The 14,512-nt window shown below is 45.1% G+C and overlaps 1 protein-coding gene across 3 annotated transcripts; it reads right to left on the bottom strand.

Annotated features, from left to right (window-relative positions):
• Positions 1-8,957: 8,957 nt before the first annotated feature.
• On the bottom strand, positions 8,958-13,742 carry LOC111636196 (tolloid-like protein 1). Of its 3 annotated transcripts, none has more exons than XM_023381395.1 (12): positions 13,687-13,742; positions 11,754-11,861; positions 11,565-11,688; positions 11,320-11,495; positions 11,028-11,249; positions 10,737-10,967; positions 10,350-10,466; positions 10,140-10,285; positions 9,869-10,064; positions 9,669-9,794; positions 9,424-9,599; positions 8,958-9,357 (listed from the first exon to the last, which is right to left on the bottom strand). In XM_023381395.1, the coding sequence occupies exons 2-12, from the start codon at positions 11,770-11,772 to the stop codon at positions 9,181-9,183; spliced, it is 1,710 nt and encodes a 569-aa protein (XP_023237163.1). In that variant the 5' UTR covers positions 11,773-11,861; positions 13,687-13,742; the 3' UTR covers positions 8,958-9,180. The 3 variants fall into 3 exon arrangements, with proteins under 3 accessions (XP_023237163.1, XP_023237162.1, XP_023237160.1); XM_023381394.1 differs by lacking the exon at positions 13,687-13,742 and adding an exon at positions 11,934-12,365; XM_023381392.1 differs by lacking the exon at positions 13,687-13,742 and having other exon boundaries at positions 11,754-12,365.
• Between the last annotated feature and the right edge of the window lie 770 nt (positions 13,743-14,512).

The raw sequence follows: 14,512 nt of genomic DNA, 5'->3' as shown, positions 1-14,512 counted from the left end.
TGTGGCCGAGTGTATAAATATAATTATCATTAATCGTGGATTTAGGCTTCATCAATGTAAAACGTCTTTGAGACTTTTCCAGAATTACTTCTTGTATGTCAAACAATAATATGTGTCAGTTTACCATGAAAGTTTGCACTTGACAGATTGCCTACGTATTGGCATAGCTTTATTTAAACCAGTGTTTTTCAACCTGTGGGTCGCGACCCCTGGGGCAGCAAAGCCTTACACGGGGGATCGCGGGTAAAAGAAAAAGACAAGTGTTTGTAGGTCCTACACCACATTAAAAAAACTACAATTTCAGCGAGAAGGCTGTATCTGTTTATTATGCAGTACAGTTGGTTTTTTGATTGACATTTAGGTCCGCATGATGGGTGTCGCCTGGGTGGGTACGGTCCACCCCAGAAAATGATTGCCGAAAAAGTGTCGAGCTGACATGTAAAAAGAAATAATAAGTAGAAAAGTAGAAGTGAAATTCCCTCATCCTAAAAAAAAGGTCAACAGCACTCCGAACCCATTGTTATAAGAAGAAAGTAACATACTATACGTGTCTTAAGTTATTGTCGATTCTCCTTAAATTCTCATTTTAGTCAACAGTAATTTTTCTGATCAGAAAGAAAATTAAATACATAATTTTTTAAATCACTGATTTAGTTTTAATATGGCCCTAGGGGGGTCGCCTGAATTTTTTAACTTGTAAAGGGGTCGCGTATTCAAAAAGGTTGAAAAACACTGCCCTAGTGTATATGCACTATACACTGTTAACCTTTCTTTTTAAGTAAAATAAAATAATATTTTAAACGAAATTCATTTTCTAAAACATTTTAAACATTAAAATGTTTTCCAATGTAATCCCGGTTCTCACGCGTGTATCGTAATTTTTTATTTTTATTTTTGTTTCCGCTCCGAGAGTACAAACCGGACCTTTTTTTCGAGCTTAAGGTAGATTCGGCCAGCGACGGCTCCCAACGTACCCGGAAGGAATGAACCGATGCGGCCACCCGTCCGGATTCGATTTCGAATCCTCCGGAGCGGTAGGCCGACCACTCGCCGTCTTAGCCGTCCGACTATTGCCCACCGGCGGGTGCGCGGATAAAAACCTGGTAAAAAAACCTCCTATAATTTGGTAAAACGTCATCGGGCAGCCGAACTGCTTTCCGCCGTCCAGCGCCACGCTACGAAGAATTTAGGAGGGTAAATTGAGTTTACTATCGTCTGTACAGTATGTAAATTAGTTACCATAAGTCTAATACAGCACTAATTTTATACATTTCTTGTGAAAAAAACATTTCTTATTCAACGGCCATAAAGATTATTTATATTAATAATGTCTCCAAAGTTCGACGAAGTTTTAGCAGAAAAATAACTTATCAGAAATCGCCCGCCGTTTGGTGCACCGCTTCGCCACGAAAACAAGCTCGAGCAACGGCGACGTCGAACGGTGCACACTCGGTAAGTAATCCTACAATTTTTTTTGTTTATAGCGTAGTTTATACGGATTATTCCCAAAAAATTATACGTGTTTTGGAAATGTCGAGTGAAATTAGTCTAGAATCGATTAATTTTATGGAAGAAAACCTTTCAAACAGCCGTAGTCCGTAAACTTCACACGTATCGGGCTGCGATTGGCAAGGACTCGTACAAAATTGATTCATAAAGAACGAAACGTATCTACCGCGTTATAGGGGGGTCGACTGTATTAATGTAATTTTTGCTGCTATTCCGATGGATAGGCGTGTTTACGCAAATAAAACTTTTTTCGTTTCTTACAGCCCCAAAATGACCTTAGTGGCGAGTTTTGGAACTAATCGTATTAGGAAATGTCATCGTACAGAGTCGGTTGCATTTGGACTGCTAAAAGTCTTTGTAAACAGCTTTGGATATGGTATTTTAATTACGATTAGCCTCTATATATTGTATATAATTTAGTTTAACTTAATAGAAACAGAGAATGAATGATTCTCTCTATCTTATATACTTGTATATAATTCATTTCTATTTATTAATTTTTACTGAATTAAGCACTTTAATTAGGGCCTATAAGGAATTTACTTAAATATATATGCATTAATCGAAATAAATTTATTTTTTAATTTAATAGAATTATTTAAAAAATACCTTTACGGTCGGTTGTATTATTTGATTAACAATTGACGTAAAAGTTCTTATTTAACTATCAGACGACAAACGGGATAATGTTATTTACATTACAACTGCCGCTCCTCTTTTGATTTCTGTTTTGCGCATTGTGTCGCCCGTCTCCGTACGCGGGTCAACTCGGTTACCTTCTTTTCAGTTCGGTGTAAAAAGTATCGTTTGGCCCATTAGCTACTTTTTGAGTTACGTATTTATTTATAAATATATCTAAATATATAAAATTACTTGTCCCGACTGACTGACTGACTGAATGACTGATTGATCGTGGCCCAGAGCAAACCGCCCAACCTAAAGAGGTGAAATTTGGTACGCAGTTAGGGTACGTCACGAAAACGCGCACTAAAAAGGGATTTTTCGAAATTCCCTGGCGGGGGAGAGGGAGAGGATCGAGTCTTAACCGGAAAAACGGCTTCTACCGTACTATTTTACACGCGATTTTTCGTTTTCAACTAAGTTTAATTTTCATCGAATACTTAGATGTATTAAATTGTTATAAATATTTTCATATACCGTATTTCGATTTTTTAACCAAATGTTCGAACCGCTTTAAATTCGAATTTGTTATCGCGTATGGGTTCGATTATAGAACGATGGTAAACGTTGCAGAAAATTGATCAAATGGAAAATAGTTGGTTCGATTGTCGGCGGTAGGTGTCATGTAACAATTACTATGGTCGTCGAAATACAGAATATAAATGGGGTTTGCTGGCAAAGTCCTGGCGGGCAAAGCCGCGGGTAACAGCTAGTTATTTTAATAAAAATGCATTCTAGAATGGGGTTTAATTCTTTTTTATTAAGTATAGACCCGAATAAAACAAATATTTGTTTTTTAAATAAATTATTTATTATAAGTTTATTTATCTACTCGTAAGTAAAAATTGAAAATGTCCGTAGAAGTAATTTTTAAAAAATATCCATTTTCGAGATAAAGATTTATACTTATTACAATAATCTAAGAGGTTAACGCTTAAATGGTAATAGGAATACCGCATTAATGTAATTTTTGCCGCCATTTCGAAGGATTGGTCAAACTAACGAGTGCGAAGAGGTTTCTTTATTAAAGTAATAGGCGCATTTCTGCAGTCTCCCGCGGGATTAGCGATTATTATTTTTTCTTTTTTCTTCCACGTCCAGTACGTAGATTTAATCAAAAATGTATTAGTCGACTTTCGTATCTAATCATTGTAGTTGGATAAATCCTTCGATACGGTAGCGAATTAATCAAATAAACCGCTTTCCTATATTACGAATCGTATAAATTACGTAATTTATTAAGAGTAAAAATATTTAATAAATTTTAACAATATATTTTAGTGGAAAAATTTCCACGGGTTATTTCGGTAGCCGAAAGGTTTTGGAACGGCCAAATTAAAAAAGTACCGTACGAGAAAATAAAGTATATACTGTTAAATTCCATTTATTAATATAGTAGCTAAAGCTGGCCCGCCATAAAAATGGGCTCCGTCTTTCGTTTATCGCGCCCGTTACGGCATTTTAGAATTTATTTCGTTGGTTTATAGAATTCTCGCACCCGGACCGCGGGAATCAAAACCGAAACCGAAAATATAAGATAACGAGTTTACTACGAAACCGGGCAAATGCCGCGGTAAGAATATCGTTCCGGCGCATTTTCCCTTTACCAATACGAAAATAGCCAATAGCCTACGTCGGTGGGGAAGAAATAACCTTTTAGAATTTTAAAAATCGATGGGGTGGATACCGAGGTTACTTCCGGCTTTAGGCCATACGCCAGTATAGATACGGATTAAAGCTACTGCCGAAGATTAAATAATTGCCAAGTTGACAACGTTAATATCGCGCGGTATCCCGAGAAAAATGGACGGGTGGATAATGTAAACTTAATTGGCTGGAAGCCGGATACGTCTTACCACGGGCGTATCTACGTTCGTTTCCACCCTTTCGGGACAAAAGCTACCGCCTATCTCGGACGCATTCTTAGCCACCGAAGTGTCCGCCGTAAACCAGTTTTACGGTACTAGACGGAAATCGAACCAGCTTAACGACGAAATGAGGCGGATGTCGATTCCGAATGGGTAACTGTCGAAATTTCCCAATATTATTTATCGGTTATATTCGAACGTATTTCGTTGTACGGATACTTTTCGATTCCTATTATTTTACCAATTTATCGCGAAATGGGAAAAGGATGCGCCGTTTAACGGAGATGTCGAGATAGGCGCCATAGCTTGTCGGTAAAATCGCTCCTATCTAATCTATAAGGGATTGTTACGAAATCCAAAAACTGATTTTCTAATAATTAAATTGCGAAATTCTAATCTCGGCAACGGTTAATAATTGGGGTTTTTGTTTAATAAAATTTCGAAATAACTATTTTCTTTAAGTTAAATTTAATTTTTAAATGTTAGCGCTAGGAACAATATAATCCAATTATATATATATAGGTATTCGTCGATTAGAAATATTTACGAAAGAATAAATGGACGAAGAATCTAGGAGAAATAAGAATGTAGGAATTGTCGAGGAAGGAAGAAACGGAGGAAAACCCGAAATATCGACGGGCGGGTAAAAGGGAAGGAAAGGTTTGACGAAAAGAAAAAAGCCGAACTCACCAGGGTGTAAACTCCGACGGCGAAAGATCCGTCTTTGGTGTTGGGAAAGCAACAACAGCGGGTGATTCGGAAACACATCTTCCGAGATTTGCGCACCCGCCACGCGCTTTTTCCGATTTATATCCCGGCGCGGGCGACGGTGACGTCGGAAACCGGGTAACGAATGAAACGTCGATGACGAACGACGATTATCTCCGTGTATCGAGTCGGACGATTAATTTCTCGGCGTTATTAAGGTAAAAGTCGAGCGATCTATTTTATATAACGACTGGCCAATTTCTGCGCCGATAACGCTTTAAGAGGGTAAGTTGCCTTAAACGTAAGAAGCCTACGCCACTGGGAAAGAACGAGGAAGGAGTGGAACGGTGGCGGACTTTTCCGGTTTTAATTAACGGCTTTGCGAATTTCCTACTAAGTGTTTAAACGTTTTAATTGTTTCTATTTGGAATCGTTTCGGTGTCTTTGGTGTCAAGACTTTCGGCCCGCCAACCAAACTTATATTAAATTCGTTGGTTTTCCACCTTTCTTACGGCTCTCGCGCGCCGGAAGTACGCCGTTCTGTCGTATTTTACGGCTGGGTCCGATTAGGATCGTCCGTTCCGAACAAATTATACAAAAATATTCGGGAAATAATAACCCATCGACCGGTTAGGAATTTCCCCCGATTTCGAATGTAAAAGGGAATTACCATCTCCTCTTCCGACTTCCTTCCGTCCCACCGAGTAGTGACGTTTTCCACCTTCCGGCTTCCTTAAATCGCCAACATTTATTACGAAAACGGAGAAGGGATTACGGAAGGTCAATTTCGAAAGGACACGGAATAACATTTACAATAAATAATCATGTTTTTAATATATTTCGTTTAAAATATATAGGTCTACTCTCCGCCTGGAATTAGTAGCGGCTCGTCCCCGTAAGTCACACTTTTCCTTTAACAACGGAGTCTTTCGGGGGGAATTTTTGAATGGAAATAACGCGCCTTTCGATCGGCGTCGAAAGTTGGTACCCTAAGGTTTTCGCACGTATTCTCGTCCGATTCCGCTCCGGAGATGGGGGAAGGACGGAAGGACGGACGCATTTCGTTCGAGTCGCGGCCCAAACGAACTCGAATTTGGAATTAAAATGCCATCTCCCGTGTGGGAAATTTAAAATTTTTTTCTTCAGACGTCGATGTTGTAGGCTCTGGTCACTCTAGCGTTTTAAGACGTTATCCGTAAGCGTCGCATAAACGTAATCGAAATCGACGTCCGAATGGGAGAGGGAGATGCTTTGGCGCCAGCGTTTATTAAGTAATAATGGTTATTAAAATAAGAAATCCGGAATTGTTAATTACGTTTATATAAGATAATGTCCGTAGAATCCCGCCAGAAAATATTGGGTATTCCCGCTGGGTAAGGCCGATCCCGCCCACCGTTTCTCCAAGAAATAAGCGGCCGCTATTTTACCCGACGGTGCCGATTACGTGTAGATAAAAAGAAAATTACCACCTGTATTTTTTATCTATACGTAATTAGTACCATTGTTTTTAAGCGCGCTATAGCGGGCAATTCCTTCCAATAGAACGAAAATCATCGGCGGATACAAAGTTCTCGTCGATATCTCCCGATAAGGAAGTACCGGCCGGGCGGAAACGGTAACGTCTTATATAATGCGCCGTTTCTAAATCTAACGGCGTTATTTTCGCCGTCGACGGCTCTCCCCCCGCCGGTGTCGGACGAAAATATTTGTTTCGGACGGCGGAAAAACCCGTTAAATTCTAGGACGGAGACTTTTCTAAGGCCTTCTCCCGCCCCGGGAACCGGCCGTCCACCCGGTCGACGAATGGCAAAATTATGACTCGTATTTCCGGAAGTTATTCCTAATTCTCGGGGAAGTTCCGCCTCCGGAACCGGGACGGGCCGCCGAAAGCGCGTGGCGGCACCGGGCCGACGGCGAGTAAAACGAAAAAACCCACGTCTTCGGAAGTTGGCATTTAATAAGGGGAGGGGAAATTGGTCTTTCCGCCTTTTTGTCAGATTTTCTTACGCCCGACGGAAAAATCTCCTACCCGTAAAAGCGCGATTTTCTCGACAAAACGTGGTAAGGTCGAATGCCCGTCCGAGTTTCTTCTCTCGATTTCTAACGGCGGCGTAATTCACCGAAGACCGTATTTTATTTATTTATATAATACATTATATAAAATATATTAAGACCGCGTATGTAAAAGACAGTGGCTAGGAACGGCGGAAAACGAAAAGAAGAGCTGGGTGTAGAAACGATTACGGCCTAGGCCCGTATCGACGGCCGGAATGCGTACGGTAGAAATTTCCTCCGTTTTTTAATACAAATTATTGACTAGGTAATCGTTTAATGTGGTTTTTATGGTTGGACGAAATAATTTTGCCACACCGCCGGTCTACTTAAGCGGTGTTCCAGGGTGGTAATCCGCCTTGCCGTCGCCTATTTTATCTGGCTTTCGTATAAACGTTTTATCGGAGCCACGTTCGAATCATCTTGTATTTTACTGCATTATTCCCGTAAATCTGGCTAAGGCCAGGCGGTAAATTTCGTCTTAAGTTATCGTCTATTATAATTGCCAAGTACAGTACTTTAATATAAAGATGCCGCTATCGTCGACTCTTTCCGTTTTCACGCCCGTCCCCTCCGGACGAACTTTTCTGTTTCTATTTGTTTTATCGATATTTGTTCTGGTGTTGTTTGCGCGTAATCCATTAACTCGACCGACGTTATTACCGCATCGTCTTCTGGCACGGTTCGAAAGAAGTCGCTGGTATATACGCGCCGAAGAGAAGAGGCGCTAATGTCCAGTGCGGAGCAATTGGTTTATTTGGTGTAAAAGATTTCCATGTGGCATTTTCCTCTCGATGGCCGCGGTAAAGGAATGCCTCTCCACCCGATATTGCGTAATTTACGCTTTCGAACGCTTCGGTTACCATTGGCCACTTTTCTAGTTTTTCGATAACCGTGTGTTTGGCGCGTAAACGAACGTCGACGAATAACGTTTACTTTATTTCTGTACTGTACTTCCGGAATCTATTATAAAAGACTCTTCCTATAATTTTTGCTACCATCGGACGATAATTATCCATCTCCATTCTTCGGCCACTTCTTAATAAACCAGTTTTTTCGACTTATACAAGCATTTCCGATACCGTTCTCGCGGTATTCCTCTTACGTACCATACCCGTTCTTCCGTTCCCATACTTAATTTTATTCCCGGTAAACCGAAAATGAAGACGACGGAGACGTTTACATTTTATCCTTTTCCCTCCGAACTTCCGCCGAGAAGCCCATTGTAGCTGTAGGCAACTCGTCGTATCGTTTGGGGGATGCCGGCCTAAAACCGTAGAAAAAACTGGGCGTCCGGTTGCCGAACTTTTCCGGATAAAAAACTTAAACGTTATCGGGAGGGAACTTGGAAAAAGTCGGAGCTTTAGCGGACCTCACCGCCGTAACGGACGTATTAAAGAGGGTTTTTCTCGGGATAAACGTAATTCGAAGAGGATTACCGACGTTTACGAGTGGCGTGCGGAAGAATAATTTAAAAATTGTTATTATAAAAATGTATTTAACCGTATATAATAAAAACTTTTTATTTTAAAAATGTGTTTCGCTAGCCTACGTACGGCACTTAAGTCCGCTACAACGGTCTTACCACCCACCGCGCGGCCATTGGGAATTTCGTGGTGCGAGTATTTCCAATTATCCCGACTTAAATTCGTGCAAAATCCTACTCTCTGGGCCGCGGACTAGACCGGACCGGGAATTATCCCCTTTCGGAATAATTGGGTTGGGTGGCGTAGCGCGGGTGTCGGCCGCCCGGGGCGGAGGAAACTTTCGCCGCCCCCTTATTTAGGTATCTCGATTTAAAAGGCTAAAATTCGGTTTCCTGGCAAAATAAGTAACGGAAAATTCCGCGCTAGCGTCGCCACCTTTTTAAAATCGCCGACCCGGACTGCGGGTGAGGTTTGTTCGAACGGAAGTTCCAGACGCGTGCGTACGTCATTTTGCCACGCGAAGAATAATGTGCGGCGGGTGCCGGTTCTAAATCAGTTACAGTTAGCGACTAGGGAGACTCGGATGGGAGTAACCTAAGATGACCTACATCTATTGGATATTGGAGGTGTATATATATACGAATAAATCGTACAAACAAAATCAAAAAAAGGTCGACGGAGAGTCGAATGGTAACACTATTCCGTGCTCATTTCCATCGGTCCGAATCGTAGGTGTATACGTAACTGTCGGCTTCGGACCTCGACCACTCCCCGCGGGAGGCAGCCCGAACTTCTCCTCCCCTCGGGTGATTTTTAACGGAAAAGGGAAGCAATAATTAGGTCTCGTTTACTTTTACTCTTTAACCACTTTATTCCGCGTTGGAAGGCCGTCGAGCCGTGAGAATTCCGACTTTATCGTTCGCCCTTTACAAATTCTAAAACGTGGGATCCAGGCGAATGGCGAATCCGCGAGTTTCGATGGAATCGTCCGAGGTTAGCCGGATGCGCAGATCTTCCGTTTCCGTCAGGTTCAGAGGCGGAGGGAGACGGAAACCGCAAAATTCTTCTTCCGGCAGATTGGACCCGCTGACGGACACTTTGTCGTAGCAAGACTGAAAGAGAAAAGAAGTCGGGGGAAACGAAGGAAAACGGCGCGGGCCGGTGGGAGGGCGACTTACCCCTTTGCCGGCGGCCGACGCCTCCACCTCGAAGTAGAGGAAGGTGAGGAGGACGTTTCTGTTGGCGATCTTCCAGACGCAGTCGCTGTTCTTGGGGTAGTTGTCGGGAAACAGGGGACTGGCTATCACCGCGCTCTCCTCCAAGTTTAGGTATCCGCCGCAGGTGGCCGAATAGGCTGCCAACGTTTCGCATTATAAATTACTCTCGACGGGATGTAGGAATCGCCGAGGAAAGGGATTCTCACCTTCGCAGCGTCTGTTGTCGGGAAGAAAGCGCCTCCCGGTCAGACACTCGCAACGATAACTTCCCACGGTGTTGACGCACAGGTCGCTGCATCCTCCTCTGTCGGGCGACTCGCACTCGTTGGTTTCTGGAAAACACACTTCCCGCTCCCTTCACTCGCCCGGTTTCGATTAAAAACTCGCAAAGAGTAAAAGATCCGACCTTTAACGAAGGAAAGGGAAAATCTCGTCTTCTCCTTCCACCCGTCGGTGACGTATCGGACCAGGGCCACGTTGTCGGACGAGACGGCTTCGGGGGGAAGCTCGGATCCGCAGAATTTTCCCAGCAACCGGTCCTCGTAGTCGGCGCCGTCTCGAATCTCCACGTACTCCGTCCGGCAGTCTCCTCCCTCCTCCATCTGCAAATACAAAGCCACCCGCGGGTCACTCCGCCCCCGAATCCGCGCGGACCGGAAAACGGCGGCGCCACTCACCTCGAAGAACCGGAAGCGGAAGAAGACTCTGAATCCGGGGGAGACGGTGACGATCCACACGCACTCGGGATGAAGGGGATAACTGCTGGGAAATTGCGGACTCTCCAACACACCCACGTCGGCCTCCACCTTTCCGGAACAGGTAGCTGCGGACAGAGATCGTTATCCGGCAACGTTGGCTTGCCCTCCCCCACACACCCGTCCACTCACTTCTGTAGGTGACGTCGAACGATCCGGTAGAGTTGCGCTTCTTCTTCTGCCCGATCAACAGGGAGTTGGCGCTGCTTCTGAAAACGTTGCCGCCGGCAGCGTTCCCGCAGAAACGGCCTGAAGGCGGAAGAAACCGGCGCCGGTTAAAAGGGCGACGGCCTTTCTAAATTTCCGTCTAAAATCGTATAAAATTTCCCGGCCGGGGGGCTTTTCCGCCGAGTCCGCGGCTCGAGCGGAAAACGCGCTTTACAGGGGCCAGACTGGTCCAAAATATTCCGCGCTCCCGGAAAATAGGAAGATTGGGCGCGACTTTAGGAGGCGGAAATATAATTAACAGGGACGGAGCGGAGCCCTAAAAATGAAAAAAAAAACCTTCCGGCGCCTCACCCAAAATCGGAGATCGATCCCAATATCCGTCTCGAATTTCCAAGAAGCCGTCGGAACAATCCTCGCTGCCGGGAATGTCCACGAAGTCGACGACCAGTTCGACGAACTCTCCCTGCTTCCTCCTGACGTACCACCGACAGTACTCGTCTTCCTCCTCTCCTTCCGGCGGGGGCCAGAGATCCGGTCGGCCGGACACGGTGCCCGTCACCTCGTACCGGTTGGTCAGACACTCTAAACGAAGAGGGGGTCAGAACCGTTTACCGCTTTCCTAGGCGAAGGATGGCTACTCACTCGGACATCCGTACAGCTCGTTGGTCTGGGCCACGTCCACCGCGCTCAACCTCTTCCTGCCGTTCTCCAACGAGACCGACGGATCCACCGGCGTCATGCTCTTCTTCCCCGGGGCCGTCACGTGATCCGAGGGTCTGAGGTGCATGACGCTGTCGAAGTCGTAAGGAAAGCCCAGGGAATCCACCAGAAAAGCGAAGCGCTTCTTGTAAGTGGCCTGGTACTCTGCGGAAAGAAAGACTCGGGTCAGGTCCCGACTCCCCCCGCCGGTAAGAAAAAAAAAAAGGGTACTTGCCGTCTCGGACGTTCTCGAACAGCACTCGGACGTGTCGATCGCGGTCGGGTCGGTTCTGTTCGTCGTAAAATCCCACCACGTGTCCCAGCTCGTGCAGCAGCAGCGACGGGTCGCCGCACTCTTCGTCCAGCGCCACCTCCTGTCTGTCCGAGTTCTTGCCCACCGCCGAGTCCCGGCTGAAAAGACGGCCCCCTCTTTAACCGTCACGTCTCCGTCCGCCAGCCGGGCGTAACGGCGTTACTCACCGACATCCGCTTCCGGGTTTAAAGACGACTCGGTATCCGTGCCAGGGAGCCACGGGGACGAATCTGAGGCAGGTGCGCGACTCCCACTCGTCGGCGGCCTTTCGGATCAGGGTCTGCATTAGGTCTGCGAATAAAGAGCCGTTAGACCGGGTGGAAGGCCGCGGAGAGGAGAAGGAAGAAGAGACTTACGACTCAGTCCCGGGTCCATCTCGTAGGGAATCACCCCTTGGGGCCATATCCGCCGCGCGTTCTCCGTGGCGGCTCTCTTCCGCGTCCCGGAAGATCCCCGGCTTCCTCCTGCCGATTTATCCGGATTACCCAGGGCCCCTCTCCTCCCCGGCGGGGAGGGAGGCGGCGCCGCGTACTTACGTCTTTCCCGTTGGGGCGAGGCGGAGGAGAAAAGGAGAAGGGCGACGATCAGAAGACCGAAAGCGGGGAGGCGGAACGGCGGAGACATGACGGGGCGAATGCGGGCAGCGTTTGTTTGTTTTTAGTCGGCCGCGCCATTAAAAAGGAAGCGATCGGCGTTTCCCGTGGGGACGGAGCCGCGCCTTGACCCGTTTCTGGCGGCGGAAAACCGCCGACCGCGGGGGGAGTTTGGGCGGAGTGTCGAGAGTGGTGATAAATGCGTGGGAGAATTTAAGATTTGAACAAACCGGGAATGGCGTTCACCAGGCGGGAGAAGCCGAGTTAATCCGCGTGGCAGACTCTAGAATCGGTAGAAAATTTAGAAACGTTAACCGCGTGTAAAGTAATTCGTCGAGCAAAACTCGTTACGACTAACGACGTTGGAAAGTTTTCGATACGGTCGCCCACCTCGTCCGATTATCCGCGCGTGTTCTTGGCGTAGGCGATCATCGACGCGGGTTTACGCATTTCAGTTAAAGCCAAAAGGAACGTAGTTGTTGTGATTAAGAATATACGATACGAACACGGTCCTAATAGGTAATGCGGCACTTTACAAGTCCGGACGAGGACACGTCGGTGGACCACCGGTTAATTAGGCTTCGTTTTTCATTAAAGTGGTGAAAAGAACGCCAGGGGACGCCGTTAGCTGCGTTTCTTCGTATTACTTTTACGCCACTAATCCGAGTTGCGCTCCCACTCCGTGCCTAATCTTACGGGAAACTTAATTCGCTGGGCGGACGAAATCCCGGACCATCGAGTTCCGGAAGCGTATTTTTTCTCCGTCGGTGACGAAAACGCTTTTGCGGTGTGGAAAAAGAAGAAAAAAATGCTTTGTGGCGGCGAGTACCGTAATTTCTTCCGGCCACCCCGCCTTCGGCTTAAGAATGTCTTTGGGAACCGTCCGGGATGCCCGCCTTTTTTATCGGCCGTCCACCCGTCTGGTTTTTTGTCCATACCGCGCCGTTTAGCTGCCAATTTCTCCCCTCCTTTAGGACTTTAGCGCCGTCCAGTTCCGTAGAAAATAACGCTAAAATTTCGGAATATTAAAAGCGTAAAGCGGAGAAGAATTGCCGGACGACGGAATTATACTCGACGTTATTTCGTCCGAAAATTACCGTTAAATTCAAAACGGTGACGAAAAAATTTTCAAAACGTCTATTGGTCGGGACCGGTGCTGGCGCTATACTCTCGGCTACAGTTAATTATTATATAAATTATAACTTTTTTTATTCTTCCGTCGTAATTATACTTTTTAATTTTATATCACGTATAAAGAAAAAATGTATTTGGTTTACAAAAAAATAACAATACGATGATGATTTTAAATTACGGACGAGGATAACTATTTTTCATTTAATTTATCCTTATTTTAAATAGAGATGCGTTTAAAACCGTTAAAACTGGCGATGCTACGAATAGTGATTTTGCCGAATACCGAATATTCGGCTACGCTCTCGGCCGAAGCGCCGAATGTTCGGCAAAATACGTGTACGTTTCGCGGGTGACGGGTTACGGCCCGTCTGGTGGCGGTGGGCGCGGTAGCCACACCGCCGGGGCATTGGTTTTATTCGCCAGTAGATGGCGTGGCCACACGCATTATTTGTTCATCGTTACGTCAAATCGCGTTACTAATAGTCCTTATTACTAAAACATATCACCGTTTGTATCGCTTTATGCGAAAACTGTCGACCTACGTCGGACGGCAGACCTTTACCAGCTGTGGTCGGCAAACGCCAAACGGTATCCCAGCCCGACGGAATTCGCTAAGATTTGTCTATCGTCTCCCGACAGTAGCGTATATAGCCAGAGGCTATTTTCGGAAGCGGGTATAGTTTACGAGGAAAAGCGCCATCGCTCGCTATCGACGAATGCCGAAAAAATTCTTTTCATTCCTCACACTGATAGATTTTAAGTATTAAATGTATAATTTGTGACTAAATTAAATACGTTTTTGAGTAATATGCGCGGTTTTTTTTTTCACCATTTGGTATTCGGTATTCGGTCGAATAGTACGCCACATTCGGCCGAATACCGAATATTAAAAAAAGTAGCCGAATAGGCCGAATATTCGTGGCATCTGTAGTTAAAAGTAATATTCAAATACCGCGGTAGAAATAACGGAGACTACCGCCACTCTACCGATAAGGTAAAAATGATAGTCCCGTCGTCGGAATGCAAACTTCTGTCATTTTAAAGTTACCGGTAGCGTGGCCACACTCTCCGTTATATCTACCGTAATATTTGAGTTATTAGTTTTAATAATTTTCCAGACGAGAAACTCTTTTATAATGTTTAAAACTGTTATATCGCTACGTATCGCCGATGAAAGTTTTGTACGTAACGTTCCGCGCGTGATATATCTGTTTAATAAATACGTAATGGTAAAATAAGTAAATAAATTTGCATTTTACTATTTTTGTTTTATTACGTATATACGACGATATACTTAAAAAAACCGTAGCTTATCCTCCGATACATTTAAGTAGCCATAAAAGTTTAATCCGGATAAAGACAAACGATTTTTTACTTAATTTATTAAA

The sequence above is a fragment of the Centruroides sculpturatus genome, unplaced genomic scaffold (assembly GCF_000671375.1).
Source record: "Centruroides sculpturatus isolate CEXI.00-Female unplaced genomic scaffold, Cexi_2.0 scaffold1031, whole genome shotgun sequence".
Classification (NCBI taxonomy): Eukaryota; Metazoa; Arthropoda; class Arachnida; order Scorpiones; family Buthidae; genus Centruroides; species Centruroides sculpturatus.
The sequence above is the reverse complement of the archived record's forward strand: the minus strand, read 5'-3'. Positions and strand labels throughout refer to the sequence as shown.